We start from the raw sequence: 22973 nt of genomic DNA, 5'->3' as shown, positions 1-22973 counted from the left end.
CAGAGTCATCTGAGAACTTTTGCAGGTGGCATGACTTTGAGTTGTACTTAAAGTCCGAAGTATAGAGCGTGAAGAGGAATGGAGAAAGAACTGTCCCTTGAGGTGCCCCTGTGTTACTCACTACCTGTTCAGACACACAGTTCTGAAGTCTCACAGACTGTGGTCTGCCCGTCAGATAGTCAGTGATCCACGAGGTCGTGGAGGCATCGACTTGCATCTCCTCCAGCTTCCTCCTTAGAAGTAAGGGCTGGATGGTATTGAAGGCACTGGAGAAGTCGAAAAACATGATCCTTACAGTGTTGCCAGCCCTGTCCAGGTGTGAGTAGGCCATTTTAGTATTTTAGTAATCGTTTAGGATTGAATATTTATATGGAATTTTACCACTAAAGGGAAATTTTAGTAGCTAAGCTAAAAACGCAGAGGAGCATAATGAAGGTCATAAAGGTCATAAACGATATTAATTTAGGAACATAAACATTTTTTATATTTCAAAATAACACATGTTCGTACTGTATGTACAGTACACAGCGGTACCGCAGGTTGAACTGCAGGGCGCAAATCCACCTGAGCCCAAAAGCCCAACATATTAATGTGCATTCGCCTGGCGCTGCGCGGTTTTCATCACTTTCTGCAGTATTTTCAAAGTAGAAGGGGGAGAGTCCAGCGAAAGACACCCCCCCCAAACCCCCTTTTTTTGCTAAAAGTAGTAGTACTTAAGTACAGTAAGTACTTACTGTACAGTACTTACTTACGGTAGTACTTCTCACATTAAGAAAGCTAGGTGTTAGCATAAACTATTAGTAATCAATAATATTAAATTTAGCACTGTAATAAATTGTGCTAATAATAAATTCTATTCTCTTCTGAGAATGTAGGGGGGAGGAAGAATGCCCGTGGTCTTTTCACAGATAAACTTGTCAAGCTGTCAACAAAAAACAGCTATCAAAAAAGTTTTTTTTAAAGTCAATTGTGTGTCCATAATATTGCTATTTTGATATTGCTAATTGCTATTGCTACTGAGTCTCTGTAGCTACAGTACATTGTTTGTGAAAAACCGGTTTCACAGGTATTTTCAACCCCCAGCCACTGTTGTTTCATCGGTTGTTATTATGTAAAGCGCTTTGAGGAGCCACCTTTAAAGGCGTTATATAAAATAAAGTTTATTATTATTATTATTATTATTATTATTATTAATCATATTTTTCCTCCCAGAACTTGTAAATTGTTGTTGTTATCCTGTAAAATGCTTTGAGAAGCATACTGTCCAGCTTGTCAGGTGCATTCTCTTGTAAAATAATAAGTAGAGCTTTGGGGTTATTTAAGTAACTTTAAGTTACTGAAACAGCCAGTTAATAAAATCGTTGCAATTTTGTTCTTGTTTGGAGGTGGGGATATTCTGACAACAATTGATTTAAAGACAATCTGTCAAAGTGCGATGAAATACAATATTACGCTGGGTAAACGTTCCGAGGTCAAAATCTTCCGTGACGGGGTACCTTTAAAGCGGGGACGACGAAAATAAAGTTTATTATTAGTTTGCTGGACATTATTATGCAGAAGACAAAGATAACGATTTACGTTGCATTGCCAGATTGTGAATCAATAAAAATATTTAATTAAACACAGGTTTGTGATTTAAATGGAAATGGGGGTGATGGGAACTCTTAATCTAAATAAAAATAAAATAAATAAAACAGGTTTCAATAGATAATAACCACTTTTTATGTTTGTAACACGGGTGATTTTTCTTCCTCCTATTCAGCTTAGAAATCTGTGTACGCTGTAAGGTTTTTACTTCTTAATTAAAGTTTTAAAATACACGTTTCGAATAGAAACAACATACTGTATGCTGTTGTCTTCCTGGTATGTAGAACAAATCAGCAGGTCTTTTTTCCCCAATCAGAGGGGTGTCAGATGGTGTCAGCCAATCACCATTCTGAAGCCTTACTGTAATCAGGCGGAGGAACGTAATCAGCTTAATTTTCGTGTTAAATAATTAAAAAAAAAATAAAATTCATTCTATACAGTAATTGCATATTTGGGGACCGTTTCATAAAACTTTGATGCTTAAAATGTTTAGGGAGAAATGGAAGACTGGTGTGTATTTTTTTCTTTAAACTACCAAGACCAGCCATACACAGTACAGTTTACATACAGTAATGTTTATGTTCCTAAATTGATATCGTTTATGACCTTCAGATGCATTATGCTCCACCTCTTTTTATGCTCAGCTACTAAAATTTCCCTTTAGTTGTAAAATTCCATATAAATATTCAATACTAAGCAGATTAAAATGTGCACAGTAAAGAGATTAAATGATTAAATCTTTTCACTACTGACCAATGCACCACGAGTGCCCCTGTCGGTCATTTTGACCAGCCAATCACTTCCCGTGGTACACTTGGTTGTGGGTAGTTGGGTGCAGTATGGGTTTGTACCATGCATTTTGAACGGCTGCATCTGTATATTAAAACAGTTATTAGTTATTTAATATAATTAACAGTTATATTAAAACTAACTCTATGGGCACTACACTGCGACATCACATAGTGAAATCACAGCTGGATACAATTTAATCTTGCCTCGTGAAACTGAAAATCCAGACATACAGTGCCTTGCAAAAGTATTCGGCCCCCTTGAACTTTTCAACCTTTTGCCACATTTCAGGCTTCAAACATAAAGATATCAATTTTTTATTTTATGTGAAGAATCACCAACAAGTGGGACACAATTGTGAAGTGGAACGAAATCTATTGGATTTTTGAAACTTATTTAACTAATAAAAAAATGAAAAGTGGGGCGTGCAAAATTATTCGGCCCCTTTACTTTCAGTGCAGCAAATTCACTCCAGAAGTTCAGCGAGGATCTCTGAATGATCCAATGTTGTCCTAAATGACTGATGGTGATAAATAGAATCCACCTGTGTGTAATCAAGTCTCTGTATAAATGCACCTGCTCTGTGATAGTCTCAAGGTTCTGTTGAAAGCGCAGAGAGCATCATGAAGACCAAGGAACACACCAGGCAGGTCCGTAATACTGTTGTGGAGAAGTTTAAAGCCGGATTTGGATACAAAAATATTTCCCAAGCTTCAAACATCCCAAGGAGCACTGTGCAAGCGATCATCTTGAAATGGAAGGAGTATCAGACCACTGCAAATCTACCAAGACCTGGCCGTCCCTCTAAACTTTCAGCTCAGACAAGGAGAAGACTGATCAGAGATGCAGCCAAGAGGCCCATGATCACTCTGGATGAACTGCAGAGAACTACAGCTGAGGTGGGAGAGTCTGTCCATAGGACAACAATCAGTCTTACACTGCACAAATCTGGCCTTTATGGAAGAGTGGCAAGAAAAAAGCCATTTCTCAAAGATATCCATAAAAAGTCTCGTCTAAAGTTTGCCACAAGCCACCTGGGAGACACCCCAAACATGTGGAAGAAGGTGCTCTGGTCAGATGAAACCAAAATCGAACTTTTTGGCCACAATGCAAAACGATATGTTTGGCGTAAAAGCAACACAGCTCATCACCCTCAACACACCATCCCCACTGTCAAACATGGTGGTGGCAGCATCATGGTTTGGGCCTGCTTTTCTTCAGCAGGGACAGGGAAGATGGTTAAAATTGAGGGGAAGATGGATGCAACCAAATACAGGACCATTCTGGATGAAAACCTGTTGGAGTCTGCAAAAGACCTGAAACTGGTACGGAGATTTATCTTCCAACAAGACAATGATCCCAAACATACAGCAAAATCTACAAAGGAATGGTTCACAAATAAACGTATCCAGGTGTTTGAATGGCCAAGTCAAAGTCCAGACCTGAATCCAATCGAGAATCTGTGGAAAGAGCTGAAAACTGCTGTTCACAAACGCTCTCCATCCAACCTCACTGAGCTTGAGCTGTTTTGCAAGGAAGAATGGGCAAGAATTTCAGTCTCTCGATGTGCAAAACTGATAGAGACATACCCCAAGCGACTTGCAGCTGTAATCGCAGCAAAAGGTGGCTCTACAAAGTATTAACGAAAGGGGGCCGAATAATTTTGCACGCCCCACTTTTCATTTTTTTATTAGTTAAAAAAGTTTCAAAAATCCATTGATTTCGTTCCACTTCACAATTGTGTCCCACTTGTTGGTGATTCTTCACATAAAATAAAAAAATTATATCTTTATGTTTGAAGCCTGAAATGTGGCAAAAGGTTGAAAAGTTCAAGGGGGCCGAATACTTTCGCAAGGCACTGTATTGACATATTTTGCTAAAAAATTATCCATCTCCGTAATCTCACTGCGCCCTGGTGGTCACTCAATTTTCACACTCCTATTATAATAAAAACAACGAGAGCAAAGTGACTTTCTGCTCAATTAAATTAAAAATAAAGCTACAGAAAAAACAAAGGATCAATTCTTCAAACAAAATGAGCTCTTTCTAAAAATCAGTTGCTTTGCAAGCAGTACACGACTTCTCAAAAGGTACCTTTTGTCTCTCATGCAAACTCAACAAAGGTTTATTTTTATAACGACACCCCACCCCACCCCCCACCAGTCTCGCCTCCCGCTGTTCCACACATGCCAATCACAGGTCAGATACACAGATATACTGACAGTAGCGCACATGCCTATGAAAGTGATGTAAACTACTGTATATATATACAGTATAAGATCATATGGTTTCAATGCCACTACAACAATACAGTATGTGTGAAATATTTTTTAATCCAAATTTAAAGTTAAATTACTCGTTGCTGAAATTAATATTAAAATAAAATATAGATGCCAGTGAAAGAGGCACATCGCATTCACAATAAGCTAGAATATTCGGCTATGTAAGAAACAAACCAAAAGTAATGCTCTTGATCGGGCTTTGAACTGCCTGGGTGGATCGCTCTACTTTACAGTCCATGAGCGTTCCATTGTCCAGTGCCACTATAAGGACAATAAAAGTTTTTGAAAAAAAAAATTGTCAAAATGTTTCCAGAACAACCACTTGTGATACTTTAGCTGCTTAGTTACACGATTCCATACTAATTTTATCATCAAGTGGTATTAAATAAGTACTTTTTTTTACAGTAAGAGCAAGTGGTGCTCTTACTACGTATTCTTAGAAAAGGATAAAACGTTATACAGTAACTTTTTATGAAGTGCAGTATATAAACTGTATAATGCCTGAACAAGCACATTAAACCCATAATGCACCGTAACTCACCATGTTAAAGACTTTGATGCATAAAATATTTATGAAGAGGGTGGAATACTGTTGTGTATGTTTTATATTTAGCTATCACTACTATCTACTGGGTGTGCAGTAGGTGTGTATTACATTATAGCACTGTTATTTACTATTGGATTTTCTCTGTGTGGATGTAAACGTGAAAGAGGCGCATCACGTTCACAAGCTCCAGTATAATAAATAAAATTTATTATAGTTTAAATTAATAAAAGTCTAAACAGTGTACAATTTAAATTCTATAATTGGAAAAAGATTGTTCCTCAGCATTGAGCGGTATTCGAAACCGGGCGTTTTCTGGTGACAGCCAAATGCACCACACACCACGATCAGCTTTCACAGCTCCACCTGGTGGTTTTACAAAGTAGCGTACTCGCATAACTGAAAATTTCTAAAATTTAGAATCATTTCCCCAGTAGCTCATCAATGATCCTGATCATAACTGTAACAAATTGTCACATTTCACTTTCTTTTGTAACAATCATTTCGCTTCCAAATTATGAAGGTTCTTAATTTTTGTAGAATTTGCTACCAATAAGTTTCTGAGCATCATTAACGATTTAATGAGATAGATATATAGTATGTATTTAGATGTCTGTATCAGGGAATTAATTTTATCACAGTATTTTAATGTTCAATTCACATTCATGTTCTCATAGTGGGGTACTGGGGACTTCATCCCCCTGGAAAGTCAAAGGTGATAAAGGTGTAAAAAATTCAAAGGGGTCCAGTTCCCAAAGGGGTTCCCGACGTGCTACACATGCGAATCACATAAAGTTATACACACAGATACAGTATACCGAAACGTAGCATACACAGGTCATTCAAATGCGGAAGCAAACTTGAAAGAAGCACATTGTGTTCACAACAAGCCACAGTATAATAAGGTTTTAATATATAAAACTGAGTAATCCTCTTTATGTAAATAAAAACAGTATTAATTTAATTGTATTAATATTGAAACAGTATTAATATTGTAATACACGGTTTAAAATTAATACAAGTCTCAACAGTATACAACTTAAATTCTAGAATTGGGAAAAGATTGTCCCTTAGCATTGACTAGGATTTGGACCCAGGCATTTTCTGGCAACAACCCAAATGCTTCCACATGCCACGTTAAGCATTCACTTCTCCACCTGGCAGTTTTACAAAGTAGTGCATGATAGATTGAGAGATCTACAGCCTTTTCAGCTTCTGTAGTCTTTCATTGTTATGTGTGTTTAGAATTTGGTGTACCTGCTTCTTGAGCTTACCTGTGACCTGTAATCCAATGATGCATTTTGACAATTTTACTTTCTTTTTTAGCATCTGAACCAATGGATGTTGAAAATCCTGCACCACATGGTTACATCAAAACAGAGTTAATTTCAGTATCGGAAGTGTAAGTATAAGATTCATTTTTGTAATTTAATAAGCCTTCATCAATTACTGGTCAGAAGCAGTTGATTTTTTTAACTTTTATTTTTATTTTTAAGAAGTTAAAACAAACTAAGGGTAGATTAAATATAAGTAAGGTAATTTAAATTAAAAAACTATATCTGGAGTGGCATTGTGGTACATTGGTTAGCATTGTCATCTTGCAGGGCTGGATTCAATTCCTGACCTAGGAAGCTATCTGTGTGGAGTTTGTATGTTCTCCCATAGTTTCCTCCCAGTCCCAAAATATTCTGTTAGGTTAATTGGCCTATGGAAAAATTTTCCCTGGTGGTCTGCCTGTCTGCTCTGTGGTAGTACCCTGTCTTGTGGCTGTTGCTTGCCAGGATACACTCCTGTCTCCCCAACCCTGAATTGGAAGAAGCAGTCAGAAAATTAATTAAAGAGTTGTTTTACAGTACCAGTCAAACGTTTGAGTATACCTGCTTAAAAACCAGGTTTTTCATGATTATCTGTGCTTTAAACTGTGTAAACTTGTCTATAAACACTAAATATTTAATTACATGATATGTGTACTTATAATCTTAAGTTAACTGCATTGAGCTTTATACAACTAGACTGTCAAGTTTAGCCTTGCAGAAGAGGGTCAAACACTTTAATATCTAAGTGTTTATTGGGAAATAATTTATCATTTTTTCTATGACTGCTTTTTTACTGTCCTGAAACACATGGAAAAATTCATTCAGTATATATAAAACAATATTTCACCAGTTTCAAAATTCTAAATCACTTTGTATGGCCTATAGTCATACCACTTTAAAGCTTAATTCTTAGAATTTGAAAAATATGTACAGTGTAGCTCATTCCTGCTTCAGAGGTTCTGTTGTCTTTACATCTATGCTTTCATGAATGAGTTAGTCATTCATAATTTAATTTGGATTTTGCTGGAACATACATGCTATGTAAACTTTATCACTTGGATCATCTCTGGATACAGCTTCCAAATCATCATATGATTTTAAAAATACATTTGTGTGACAAAAGTTAATCTTAGGCTTGCCATTTTATGCATTTGGCACTTATTTATAAGTATGTGTTACAGCTATTAAATACACTGTCATTTTCTTAAAATAATTTTTAAATCTACATACATCCACCTGGAACACAGTGTTAAACCCTGCAAGTGTTTTCAAAGCAGTGCTTTATGGTAAAATAATTTAAAAGTTAAGACAGTTTCCCGGTTAAGGTTCTTATGTGCTTGTCCTGTGCATTCCATTCAATTTTTGGTGTTTTCTTTTGTTGAACAGCATCTGATACCTCCTTGTTCTGTGTTTAAAGTAGTCCTGCACTGATTTTCCTTTTCTAATTTTAAATAGTGTTTGAAATCTTAAGATTGAATCTAAAAAATATTAACAAGATTTAAACCCTTTTTAAACTTGAAAAGTAGGGTTTACTCATATCATTGACGTCATGGTAAGTGGTGAATGATGTCATCAACTCACACCTGAATGCTGCTTCATTTGGCTCCTAAACGCTAATAATGTAAGGAATGTATAGTATATGGTGCCATCTATTGGCTTCCTATTGACTGTGTCCATTATGATATGGTGCTTGGGTACATAAAGTAAATTACTTTGCAAATATGTTTGGTTTTGTCAATATATTGTTTAACCTTTGAACTGTCAAGGAGAAGGTAAAAAAAGGGGGGAGCTGGTGATTGGAATATTTGTATTTTCTGACAAGGTTATTGTGTTATTTATACCATAACCACATGATTTACCAGGAACACCTTGTTTTAGGAACCTATTTCCAAAACATAACCACATCTGGAAATTCCTACACCATGTAAAAAGATGCACATACTACCCCACACAAGACAATGTACACACAAGAGTATTGTGACAGGTTTTATGTGATAGCGTCTTATTTTTTACCTGCTAAAATAGAGAAGAACTTTTAATTCCATTATCTTTGGGAAAAAAGAATGAACATTTCTAAATACGTATTATCCCAAACTGAACAAACTCAAGAAATGCGCAAGGTTCTCAATCAGTACTGTTTGATGATTTAAACAAGTAATTGAGCTTTACAACCTGGAAATAGCATCACGTTGTACATACAGCATGAGCAGAAGAATTACATTTCTTTAAAATGAATTGGTTCAGTTTAAGTTGTACTTTGTGTTCTTTTAAATATTTGTTTTCAGAGTGAACATTAATGGTAGTTATAAACTTTTCTTATCTTTAAGTCCTCCTTCTAGACTTCAGTCAACAGAAACTATGTTGCCTTTATCTCCAGAAGACTTTGGAGAACTTACAAGGATTATAAATCCTGCAGAAATTGACACTGTGGTATGTTCTGTTTATTATTTATTAAAAGTCACTTCCATTGCATTGGCTACTCTTCCATTTCAACAATATTTGCACCAATAGTTGACCAATTATTGCAGACTTGGACATGGATGCTTTTTTACACAATAGTTTCTGAAAAATAATCCAGTACACACATATACCATAATCATTTTTAAAATATAACCTCATTAAGGTTAGAATAGTATTCGTATTTTTTTTAATTGAGAAAATTTGAAGTCACAGTCACTCTACTTTGCTTTTAAACAGCTTTATAGTCTAGCTTTATAATTGAAATTATCTTTGGATTTCGGTGTTTAATTTATCAGTAGTTTTTGAAATTCTACTAGAGTACATTTTAAAGCACTTTAAAGACAATTGAGAAGCTTTTTGTTGAAAAAGCATGCAATAAGATGGGGTACACTGCCTCTGTTGGGAAATGTATGTTATCACATTAAAATTAATGCTGGTAGCCAACTGATCCAAGGATTTCATCCAGTTGTTTCTTAAAGATGCTCCCGTAACATGACTGGGTAGCTTGTTAGAAGGTCAAAACCCTTTGTTTAAGGATGTTTTCTGTTCTGGTTTATGCTTCACTGCAAATTGTGAAGAAGACAATTGAGCTTACAGTTATTGCATTTGAAGAGTCTGAATACCTGTAAAAACTTTTATTTTTCAACAGATGTGTTCTGCATATCCAAACTAATCAAGATCACATTGGACTTCATTAATTCTTGACCTAGTTCTTCAACAGCTTGCCAGTTTCATTGGAGCATTTTAAGAGATCAGATTTAAAGTTTTGTTCACAGTGGTTTTACAAAGGATTATGATAATACTTTAATTCTCTTCTTTAAAAGTTATGAATGCAAGTACAAGAAAACCAGATACTTTTGTTGTGTATAAAACTTTTTTTAAAAAGTTGAACCTTGTTACTTTCTAAACATTGTAATGTGATGCAGTTGGAGAACCTCTTTTATACTCTGCATATTCAGAGTATAAAAATATTACATGGAAAAATTGCTAAGTTTTAGTCTTTAATTCCTAGCTGAATGAAAAATTTTAGGTTCAAATAACTGTTGTGTACTTTGCATCACAAGTTCTTATGTGTTATGAATATATGAAAGTGAAAATGTTTGATTCAAATAAAGGAAAACGTGTTTAAAGTTTGCCTTGCAGCAGTACTTTATTTAACATTGATCACCAAAATAAACATCTTACTTTGCCAGCAGGATTATAGATACAGTTTATATCACTATTTAAATTGAAATATGTTCAAAAAGAATATGAAAACATTCAGAACAACATTTCAACTAGAAACTCCAGCTTCAGAAACGCATATAAATAAATTGCTTTGGAAAAGCTACAGGAAAGTATGAACACGAATAAAGAAAATACCAAATCTTAAGTGTTTATAAACTGGAAAAACCTTGTGATAATATTAACCCTGTAACTCCATTCCTGAAATGATATTGTGGGATTATTTTAAACAAATATTGCCCATCGTAATTTGCCAGCATCAAACAAAAAATTTTAGCTATACTGGACAGGTTTACAAAATGTACATATTTTCCTCTGTTCCAGTAGTAGAGTAGTTCAACTAATGTACTGTATTTAAAACTTAAATTGCTCCATTAAAATGGTAATAGTTGTGAATCCTAAATCAGGTCTAGATTATGTTTTTGCCATTTTTGTTTTAATTTACAGAATTACAAAATACTGTTTAGTATTAATTGAAAGTTTGTTCATGTTGTTTGAGGACTCTGCAGTTCTTTAGCTTTTAAAACCATACACATGCACTCACACACAAATGCACTGTAGCTTTCAGTTTTACATGTATTTTTTGTCACACATAAAAAACAAACAAAATCTCACTTTAATTATATTTTAAATCGGAACCATAAAATGTGCAAGGCTTAGGCTATTAAATATTGTGTACATCTCTTAAGCTATGTATCCTTATTGTGTTAATAGTGCCAAAACACCTTGCTACTGTTTGGGCTTTTCACAAGCTTCATGGCCCCACAGCAACATATTCTTTGTAGCTAATGTGCCAAACATCTAATGTTTTTAAAACAGCCTTCAGCATCATCAGTCTGGGAAAAGGTGTTATCCACAGGTTATAAATGACTACAACAGTGCAATTGTAATATTATGGTTAAAACACTATTTACACCAATGACCATTTCTGTCATACCAGCTAATTAGGAAATGAAATAATTACAACATAAATTAATATACAATTTCCATAAATACATTATTATACTTTATATAATGAATGACAGCTACTCACATACAGCTACTCCACACAGTGCCCAGGGAAGTTTCGACGGGAGAACACAACTATTGCAACGTGAGCAACCACAAATTAAGCAAAGCAAAACCGTGTATGTAACACAAAATATTAATCTAAAAAATAAAACACTCATACACTCAGAAATATTATCCAACAGCATCTCTCCAAAAAATCTGGTTTGAAAATTAAACATTTGATTGCATAGTTACAGTAATCCATCCAGATTTTTTTCTGCTGTATCTTTTCCATTGTTAGGATTATCCTGCGGACAGTACTTGGTGTGATAGTCTTGAAGGATTGTCACAACATCATGATGTCCGAAGTGTACAGCTTCATCCATTGGTGTGTTACCCCACCTAAATATCACAGACATTACCGTTTTAAAATATTATTTTTAAATATACCCTTAAAAATAATGATAGTGATACTGCACTCTATTTTTCCATTTGAAATGAATATTGAACCTTCAAAAACATCAAAAGGCAAAATACAAAATAGGCAAAACACACAAAAATAAATTACATCAGATATTTACTCATACAGTATATGAGATGAGGTCTTTGTATATCCTGGTCAAAATCTGTTTATCCATTAAAATGATGAGCTCTTCTAAAGGGAAAAAAACATCCCTTATAATGACGTTACCAAATAAAGTTTGATAATTTGATTATTTTTTATTAAAAGATGACAGTGCTCTATCCATTATGGTTTAATAAACAGAGTTTGATAAAAAATATTCTTATATGATCTTATTATTAACCTCATTAAATACAAAGATAATGAATGAGACTGTGAAATACAATAATAGAGTACAGATATGTGTAATATTTTGGGCAGATTAGACAAAAAGATGGGACCGCCCTTTTCTGCCCTTTGTGAGACAGAATGAGACAAATACATAATGTGCCAATGGGATTGCTAGAGATCTTGACGTGAAAAGTTTGCAATAACAAACGTACAGATGCAGCCATTCAAGACGGGCAAGGTACGCTGCGGTAAAACGCGGTGTCACATCACAACACGTCATACCGTATCATACCGCAGTTATGATAATAGTATCCGGAATCACCACCAATTGGAGCTAATTAAAGCTTAACCTCTCGTACAGCATTTGAGCTGTCGTCAGAAAACGCCCAGTTTCAAATCCCGGTCACTGTAGACGGACAGTCTTTTTCCAATTAAGAATTAAAGTTGTATACTTTTTAGACTTTTAATCATTTTAAACTGTATTACAGCATGTTAATCATTACCGCATCATACCGCATAACACCACATGTTAATTTAAATATGATAATAGTATCCAGAAGCACCTTAATAAAGGTTAACATCTCAGGTACAGTATTTGAGCTGTTGCCAGAAAATGCCCGGTTTCGATTTAAGTTGTATACTCTTTAGATTTTTAATAATTTTAAACTGTGTATTACAGCATGTTAAGCATTAAACATTAAAAAGTCAATATATTTTATAAAAGCAAGATTGCTCAATTGGACAAAAGTACACAACCTACCACCTTTATCATAAATATTTAATAATGCAGAAATATTTTATGCATCAAAGTCTTAACGGAAGATATTACTAATAGTATAAATAATGAATGACCTTGGACAGGCTGTAAGCTCGAAGTATTACCGTGGTCCACTTTGTAAACGAAAATATTTTTTTAATTGACAAAAATTAACATCACAGCATTTCGTTGATCCGATCACGTATTCGTTTTCAATCATACAAAGTAAGTTTTGAGAATCTCCGATTCACCATGCCTTTCACATGCTCATAAATGATATTAATTTAGGAACATAAACATATTATGTAAACTATATATGGCTGGTATTGGTAACTATAAAGAAAGAATACACACCAGTATTCCACTTTCTTCCTAAACATTTTAAGCATCAAAGTCTTACATGTGGTTATTTTGGTATTCACAGGACCTGGAAGGCAGTGACATCACCGCACTGGCAAGCCAGCCCGCACAATACCTGTAATGCTGGCCATATGGCATACGCATTACTGAAGCTGAAAGTTTAGCCTTAATCACTAATGAAACCACAAGATAAAGACATAAATATAGAAATCCCTACATTACAAACTCCAAGCGTTTCATTTCGGCTATTGCTACAATATCAACAGCAGTGTAGTTACAAGGAACGTCAAAATGTTTAAAAAACCCCCACAATTGAACAAGTTTTGATAATAATAGAGAAATAATAGAGAGTCCCAATTACCCCCATCTTGATTAAAATCGCAAACGCCTGTTTAATTTAAGATAAGATTAAGATCACTTTATTAGCCATGTACAATTTCTTGAATTTGGAATTTGTCTTTTTGCATACCCCAGCTTGCTCTCCATGAGACACACAGGCAGGGAGAGAAGCTTGGGGTCAGAGCGCAGGGTTAAGTATTGTACAGCACCCCTGGAGCAGTCAGGGTTAAGGGCCTTGCTCAGGGGCCCAATGGAGTCAGATTCCTCTGCCACCTGTGGGATTTGAACCGGCAACCTTCCAGCCACAGGCGCAGATCCTCAGTTACAATGCCACCGCTACACCCCAGTAATTAATAATTAAATACCTTTATTAATTCACAATATAACAATGTAATGTAAATAATTATCTTTGTCTTCTAAGTCCTTTAATTAACTTTAAGCATAGCTGTCTCACCATTTAGATGTATTTCTCATACTATCGTTAAACAAAGCAGGAGCGTATTGTACTTCCTCATGGGATCACCCGTGGAAAGATTAGATTGTAACTGTTTTTATTTTTGAAATAAATTTTAGAAAAGTGTCATCTACACTAAAAACTTGAATTTATTTAATACCACTTGATAGTTATATTAATAGAGATAAGAATTCAAGTTGTATACTGTTTAGACTTATAATCATTTTAAACTGTATTACAGCATCTTACACATTAAACTTGAAAAGTATATTTTATAAAAGCAAGATTGCTCAGTTGGTCAGCATAAACATTATAAAGCAAGTATGTTTTTTTTAATGTTTATAATCGCTATTCTTGCAAGTACAAACACAACAAACTGGAATGCTACAGAACCCTAAACAGACAATACACAATAACCAAATATAGCTGTGTTCTGTATAAAAAATTCATGGACATCATGATTTGAACATCATGGGTGCTGTTTTTAAAAAGCTGTTAAGAATAGGAATTCTCCTGTTGAATAAAAACAGGAAATAAAGAAAAGGGTTTCAGAAATCAAACAAAGCTTTATTCCCGTGTCTTATAGTCTGGGTAATTGGAGACTGCACTGTTCTGCTTCCTATGGTAATTTTCGGGTTTTTCGCACGAAGCCGTATTGAGCAGTATTCTTGTGTTGTAAACGTGTGTACACAGCGGTCCCCCAGTGTTCCAGTTAGTGCGTAATTACGCATCGATGAAAAATCTGAGGTTTACAAAAAGAGATTTATCTCACTGATTTTATGTTTTATGTAGAGGCTGTGAACATTTTCACAAGTTGAGGTCTTTAAAATGTATTTGGTTTGAAAGCTTTATGTGTTTCCCTTGCACAAAGATATGGACATAAGAATATCTGTGAGTGGTAAAAAAATGGTGTAAAAACGACAAAGTGAAGGCTGTGAAAACATTCACAATGTACTTTGTACACAAAGCAACTGTTTTTGTAACTCGAGGAGGTTTCGTGAAAATTTATTTTGGGGTGTTTATTATATAATAGAGAGTCCCCATTAACCCCATTTTGATTAAAATTGCAAACACGTGTTTAATTAAATGCTTTTATTTATTCACAATCTGACAATGCAAGACAGAACAAAAGCATCTATGACATCACATTCCCGAATGTCCCCCATTCCCCCTGTGAATCTGTCTCCCAATAATGCTCAATAAGTTTACAGTATATGTAAATATTTTATGATATGTCTTTGTTGTAAATGTCTGTAGATTTTATTTTATTTTTTTTGTTTCATTTTAATTTTATTATTTTTATTTGCTTTGGCAACACTGATTGTACCCATCGGTCATGTTAATAAAGCACCTTGAATTGAATTCAATTGAATTGAGAGAGAACAAGCGAGCGACAGAGAGAGCAAGAGAGAGAACACAAATCCTTTCGCCTGGCAATCTACCTAAACATAAAGCAAGTGGTCTCGTAACTCTAGGAGGTCTAGTGAAAAAGCTACAGGCGTACCAAAGTCGTTTTCGAAATTCAAGCTAACTTTACCACAGTTGAAAACCATAGAAAAAAAGACTTAATAATGACCAGACACATTATTCAGTGGTATTTTTAATACCGCTTTGTTATTTGCTATTCTAATTACAATACATACGATTTCATTTTAAGGCTTGAGGCGTCTGTTAAATTGCCCCACTGAATAAAGTGTTTTGAATTAAACCGGTTGAACAGCTCTTAAGCATACTGTAGTTTTTGTGAACACAACTTTTTCAGTGAAAAAAATGACAGCGGGCACTTTTCCTACCCCCCTACATTCTCAGAGTAGAATAGGTGAACCTTCCAATGAAAGACAGTCCCCCTTCCCCCCACGGACAGACTGAAAAATGTTTTCACAGCCTTCACTTTGTCTGGCGTTATTTTTTATCAGCAGACTGGCTGTTTCGTGTTCTTCCTAAGATTTTTGAGCGCAGTGGGGGACGTGATTTTTAAAGCTGCTTTTGTTCCGTCTTGCATTGTCGGGTTGTGAATAAATCAAAGCATTTTTTAAAAGTAAATATAAGGTAACCAGCAATCAAATGTCCTGTTTTTTCTTAACATTCATTCTTCCATACTGTAGTTTGAGTCTTTGAGTAAGCTGTAAGTTCTTTTCACTTCTTAATTAAACATTTGAAACACTTTAATTTTATAAACGGTACAGGCATTCTGTACAGAAATAAAATCATGTTTTCTACAGGTGTTAAGCAGGTTGCTGATTAAATATCGCGCCGTCCACCACAACCCAGTATTACTTTAAACGAACAGAAAAAAGAGCATTTTCAGAGAGCAATTACGATGTGTTTATGTAGAATAAGTGATTCGATTTATGAGCAGTCTAATTATTTCAGCTGCATACCCATGTGAGCCTGAAAGCGCTACATTATTAATCTCTTCCGTGTGGCATTAATATTGGAATGTTTGTTTTTACAAGTGTAAAAAGAGGTGATACACAATGTGTCTCCCCTATAACTCTTCAGTTTACGGATAAATTCTGCCAGAGCCTCAGAACATTGTCCAATAATACTCTTTTTGTGTCTAATTTTTAGTTTAGAAGGATTTGCGCGATAAGCACATTGTTTAATGGGGATGACATTACCCACATTTATTGTGTTCAATATCACAATACAAAACTTGTTCTGAGTTGGGAATGCCATACCATCTCTATTGGATTTAAATCTGGGGATTCAGCTGGAGTTTTCGAAAGCTGTCTCTGGTGAAAACAGCCAAAACGTTGGGTTTTATCTCTTCTCTTTTCAGCATGGAATAAACCTATTACTTGTCCCCTTAACTGTAACTACTGCATGGTTTCTTTATCTGTTTCAGGTAGAACAAGTTTGTCAAGATCACAGTTTCATAATAAAAAATACATCAAACCTTAGATTGGATGAGAATGTCATGATTATTTCACAAGGATGTGAACTTTGAACGTTTTGTGATATTAAGAAATACCAACAAATGTCAGTGTTGATAATATTATAGTGCTTTCAGGTTCACATGGGTATGCGACCTCACTGCTGCGACCTCAGGCCGGCCCTGGATCACTGGGGACTCAAACCCGGGCCTCCAGCTTCACACAACAGGGAACCAGCCAGCTGAGCTAAAGGGAGATCTTCCCACAGCCTGGCGGCTGAGGTCCCTGCTATTCACAAGGAAGGGATGGCGACAGTTGGGCTCGATCACCGACCTCAGGCATATAAGGCACACTCCTAAGCCATCACGCCACAGGCGTAATCACATGGAAAGGAGTGAAACTGAAGCACACATATCCAAAGAAAGTGTAATACTGTGATATTTTGAGCTACAGTACATGAATATAATTATATCGTTATTCATTTCTTAAGATGTGTGATTCCATATTATATTCCCTATTAATCAAATTCTAAAAGTATTCTTTTGTTTACTGCAATAATGAGCGTATTCGCAGAAAGGGTTATAACTTTATAAAACATTATCACTTTTTACGAAGTATATAACAATAAAATTGTTTCCAAAATAACCACATGTAAGACTTTGATGCTTAAAATGTTTAGGAAGAAAGTGGAATACTGGTGTGTATTTTTTGTTTAAACTACCAATACCAGCCATATACAGTTTACATAATATGTTTATGTTCCTAAATTAATATTGTCTATGACCATCAGATGAGTTATGCTCCTCTTCTTTTTATGCTCAACTACTAAAATTTCCCTTTAGTTGTAAATTCCATATAAATATTCCATACTAAGCGGATTTAAACATGCACAGTAAAGAGATTAAATGATTAAATCTTTTCACTACCGACCAATGCACCACAAGTGCCCCTGTCGGTCATTTTGACCAGCCAATCCCATACCGCGGTACAATGCACTGACCTTTGGGTAATTGCGTGCGGTATGGGTTTGTACCGGTCATTTTGAATGGCTGAATCTGTAGAAAAATCTTATAAAGCAGCATAAGGCAAATCTTATAAATCTGATAAGGCAGCATAATACTTTTAACCAAGAGTATAACACATATATTCAATAAACAAAAATATAACTAAAATACTGAAAATATACTGAGCATCAAAACAACACTTTCAACTGCAAGAAACTCATCAGGAAGATAATCTTTTTTTAACAGAATGGGACTGTGTCTCATTCTTCTCATAGAGCCTGGACATGCATGTGCCTTTTCACTAGTCTCTGAGTTTAGAGTATTATTCCAGCTCCCATAAATGTTCAGTGGGGCTCAGAAAGCATAACTGTCACATTCTCATTTTACACAAAATCTGTTATTATCAGTGAAGTTCTGTAGCAACTAGAAACTCTTACCCAGTCCATCACACTTAGAACTTCCCATTGATTGCTCTGTTTAACAGAACAATTAGCATAGTGTTCTGCACCACACTCACTGACGTTCATCAAGGTAGTCTGCACAAAACATTGATTCATCGCTAAGGAGGACAAGATCTTCTTTCAAGATATCAAGCTCAGGTGTGGCTCTGATGGTGCAAAGGCAGTGCTCTCAAGAAATTTGTGAAATAATTGACAAACGACAATCATTCAAACATCAATGCTTTAGATTAAACAAAACCAGAGAAGCATTGATAAATGCTCCTCTTCCTCATCTTCTCACTATTTATTTAGGAGCCGTGGTAGCTCAGACAGCAAGGGCATCTAGCTCCTGAGTGGAAGGTCCTGGGTTCAATCCCAGATAGGGGCAAGCAATGTAGCTTGCTCTAATTCCTCCCAGATGGCTCCCAGGTCCACTCCTGTAGAAAATAGCTGAATGAAATGATTTTCTTAGCTACTGACCTATCAAATTACCAAGACAAACCAAATGGCACCCTTCTATTTTGCTGACCTGTTCTTTATTATTCCAAAAACAGAAACAGTAGAATAAGATTTTTTAATGCTCAGTATATCTATATATAATAGTTATAATAGTTACTGCCAGCATGAAGGAATTTTGCAACTAACAGATAGACATACTTTAAGAACTCTACTTACCTATCTTTTGGTACGGGGTTGACCTTGCAAGCTTCCAGTAAAAAGCGAACAACATCAGCATGACCTGAATAGAGATACAGCATTTAAATACATATTACATACTGTATGGACTTCTTTAATTTTGAAGAGTAAAATACTCCCAAGTAGCACAAATCTTCAGTTACTTGTGTTGGAATTCTGTTTATATTGAACAAATCTAAACACTGTGTAATAAACAGAACAACATTATCCTCAAATTATTTTTAACTGAACTTACATAGTGTTTGGGTCCCCTAAAACAAGCTGTCTTTTCTATTACTGAATAGATGTAACAATAAACTGTTATGACGTGGAGCTGAGCTGGATAAAAATAAAACATGTTTACAAAGAAAGTAGATTACAGTAATACTACCAGCTATATAAAAACATATATTTAGGTCCTTAAATTAATATAATTATTGATTTATTTAGATATGCGATTCCATATTATATTCCCTATTAATCAAATTTTAAAAATGCTAAAATATTTTGGAAACATATTTTGGACATTTTAGAAACATTTTGACATTAGTTTTGTTTTTAAAAGCTTGTATTGTTCTTATAGTGGTAATGGAGAACATACTGTACAGTATGCTGAAACTGTACCATGACAGTGAAGATGTTTTACACGTTTAAGTAAGCCAGTGACTGTTGTTTACTATGTTGAGATGAGGTTTGTAACTGCGGAAATTATTCTGTACACTGAAGAGTTATAGAGCAGACACGTTGTGTATTGTGTATCGCCTCATACACTTGTTAAAATGTTCGAATTTTGATGCAATACGGAAGATCTTATTAATAGTATTAATAATGAATGAGCTTGGACAGGCTGTAAGCTCAAAGTATTACCGTGGTCCACTTTCTTTGTAAACATTTGCATCAGTTCATTCAGCCATGATTACGTGAAAACATGCCTGCCCTATTCAGCTACAGCTTAAGTTTTTAAGCAGCGCGTTGGAGTAAGGGGTTAGGTGTGTGCCTTGCATGCTGGAGGTTGGGGGTTCGAACCCAGCTGTCACCATGAGTTTTCTTTTAACAAACAATTCTTTGAAAAATTAAAATAGTAAATATTATTGACACTTTATTGAATTTATTGTTTTTTCTAAATATCACAACACGTTCAAAGTTAAGTGAGTTAAGTGATTAACCTTTTCTATGAATCCCTGCGCTTGTTATCGCAGTAAAGGACACAAATACTTTTTAGAATTTGATTAATAAGGAATATAATATGGAATCGCATATCTAAAGAAATAAATAACGATTTAATTATATTCATATAGCTCAAAGTACACTTTCTTTGTAAAAATCTACATCAATTTGACTCATTCACTCATGATTACTTGGAAACTTTTTGCCTGTGCTTTTCAGCTACAGCTTAAGTTGTCAAGCAACGCGTTGATGTAATGGCTTAGGCATCTGACTTGCCTGCTAGAGGTCAGGGGTTCAAACCCAGCTCTTGCTTTTAACAAATAAAACGTTTTTTGCACAACTAAAATAGTAAATATTTTTTACTATTATAATAATAATAATTATAATATTATTACTATATTGAATTTGTTGGTATTTCTAAGTATTACAACACGTTCAAAGTTAAGTGAGTTAAGTGATTAACCTTTTCTAAAATATGCACAGTAAAGAGATTAACTGAAGAAATCGTTTCACTAACAACCAATGCACCTGCCTGTAAGTCATTTTAGCCAGCCAATCACGTACTGTGGTACAATGCAGGGAACTGTAGACAATTTTACGCGGTTCGGGGTTGTACCATGCATTTTGAATGGCTGCATCTGTACCTGGTCATTCTGAACTGAAACAGGTCTCTTACCTTCTGCTGCTGCTACATGTAGAGCAGTCCGGGAATCATAATCCCTCTGTTCCATGTCCATAGAAGACAAAGCAAACCTACAAAATTGATAGATTTCCAATTAAAAATGATCATTTTAGTTATGACTTACCCATTATTTAGTAATGACTGCCAATATGTATGTGCTTAAAAACAAGCTTGTGGCTATGGATAAATGTGTCACATTTTTTATTTCCTTAGTACGCCTGCTCCCCAGATTTAGCTAAATTCAACTTGCGCAAATTCAGCTGTGTAAAAATCTCTCATGGGCGACATCATAAAAGGTAAGTAGAAATTACATTACATGCATAAATAGCAAGTGGCACAACAAGTTCCTACTGCAGGTCAGTAGTATGGAGTAAGTGTAATGTGGTCTCTACCACTGCTCTGTTTTACATTGTGTCTCGCACTGCTTTTGCACACATTTGGTAATTTCTACGTATTATATCTAATTTTTTCATTGAACATTGCAAGAAATCCATATTGTAATTATGTGAGGGAAGCACCCAGGTACTTTTATTATTTTTATTTTGTGTGGAGGGCAGTGAATTTTTTTTTAATTTAAAATATCATTCTAATTTAATGTACTGTATATTTTTAATTGTATGCTATATTTGTTGTTTAATTATTCTAACTGTGAAGGTAACAAAACATTTTCAATCATCTTTATTTCATTTCCTCCCACTGTATAAAGGGTGAAACTTCCCTTTCTTTCTTAACCTCATGTACCATTAACTGCTGTTACATTTTGTACTCTACCCCTGGCCTTGATTATTAGTACACACACTTATTAGCCATTAAAGGTCAATAAATGTTGGTGAGCCTGCAATTCTACTGTTCTGTTCCTCCTTCTTCACTCACACACAGCTAGGGCAAATGAGGGAGGACTGCTGTAATACCATGGATGATTATATATACAGTATATATATATGTGTGTGTGTGTGTTCACCAACTGGCTAAGAAAGGGTCACTTCTGATTTATGTAAGATTAGGGTTACAAAAAAACTTGAGGAATTGAACCCTCACATAACCTGAGAAGTGTGAGGAGTCCTCTAAGAACAAATTAAGAGAAAGAGGTGTAAACAGTTAATTCTACTAAGGAAAAATAACACTGTAACATTGTTTTAAGTCACTGTACACTTCATATTTACTGTTTAGCGCAAACATAATCAAAGCTGGCTGATAATGCGTCTGATTTTCATTAGATTTAGGTTTTTCACTGACATCCTGTTAGTGAAAATATTTGTAGGATTACATTCTTATCTCCTGTTGTTTTAACTATCTAAAATTATATTGTCAAGCACAAAGACAATGTGTTTGAGTAAAACCTAAACTTGCTATGAATTGAAAGCTTTGAAAATCCCATATAATACAGATTGAAAATAACGCTTTTAAACCTTTAATTTAAAATTTTACTGGTAAGCTCTGATGACACATTAAATATTTGTGGAAAAAAAATGTCCATCATTAAAGAAGCATAATTGCTACTACCTGCATTATTCATCCTTTTTATCCAAAATACAGAAATTTACAGAACTGAAGTACTTATGTTTTTTAAAAAGCTTGCTGAACTTTGTTACTGAGAATATTGTGAAGTATATATTGTTACTAATTTATGTTCAGTATTTCAGAACAGTGGAAGGAAAAAACTCAAATCATAGTATATGGCACCTAGAGATACTAACATACCTCCTGAGAGCAGACACGTCCCCTGTATATGCGGCAAACAGAAGATTTATGACCGACTTCACCTGCAGGAAAACAAACAATACGTTTGTTGTAAAACAATTTATTGAATAAACACTAGAAATTCTGGGATCTCATTGTAGTCACCGATATATTACATATTCACACCTTTCAGTCTTTGAGATCTAAACAGTAATTCTATATACAGTACAGTATATATGATCATGACCATAATAGCATTCACAAATTTTCATCAAGGTTAGCTGATGGCATAGTACTAACAAATGTATTGCTGTTATTGAAGTGACGTGATGTGAGGTTTCTGTCTCCATACTGAGAGGCTGATATGAAAGGTTAAATCATGTTTCAGCATAAATTTAAAATTCTACCAGCTCTTAACTGAAATGCTCCCGAGGTACAAAGTTATCTCCTTTTTTTTTATCTCCCGTGTTTTAATTGGCGTACGTGCCAGTCAAAAATTGAAAGGTCTGCATCCAAAAGCCAAAAACTATTAAGTTAATATTTAATTGCAGACA

General features: G+C 34.9%; 2 protein-coding genes across 4 annotated transcripts in view; one reads left to right on the top strand and one right to left on the bottom strand.

The window, feature by feature from the left end:
* Nucleotides 1-10108, top strand: part of LOC102685821 (signal transducer and activator of transcription 1) — an 82181-nt gene extending 72073 nt beyond the window's left edge. For all 3 annotated transcript variants that reach the window (XM_015359149.2, XM_015359150.2, XM_015359151.2), the window contains exons 22-24: nt 6529-6604; nt 8846-8948; nt 9628-10108. In XM_015359149.2, the coding sequence (XP_015214635.1) occupies nt 6529-6604; nt 8846-8948; nt 9628-9651 (203 nt within the window). In that variant the 3' untranslated portion in view covers nt 9652-10108. The remainder of the gene's footprint in view (nt 1-6528; nt 6605-8845; nt 8949-9627) is intronic.
* The window catches only part of glsb (glutaminase b), an 81573-nt gene continuing 68702 nt past the window's right edge, over nt 10103-22973 (bottom strand). The window contains exons 15-18 of the mRNA XM_006636663.3: nt 22441-22502; nt 20734-20810; nt 18891-18954; nt 10103-11594 (exon numbers count right to left, since the gene is read on the bottom strand). Of these exons, the coding sequence (XP_006636726.1) occupies nt 11444-11594; nt 18891-18954; nt 20734-20810; nt 22441-22502 (354 nt within the window). The 3' untranslated portion in view covers nt 10103-11443. The remainder of the gene's footprint in view (nt 11595-18890; nt 18955-20733; nt 20811-22440; nt 22503-22973) is intronic.

Source organism: Lepisosteus oculatus, chromosome 12, assembly GCF_040954835.1.
Source record: "Lepisosteus oculatus isolate fLepOcu1 chromosome 12, fLepOcu1.hap2, whole genome shotgun sequence".
Taxonomy (NCBI): domain Eukaryota; kingdom Metazoa; phylum Chordata; class Actinopteri; order Semionotiformes; family Lepisosteidae; genus Lepisosteus; species Lepisosteus oculatus.
This window is presented reverse-complemented; position numbering and strand designations above follow the sequence as displayed.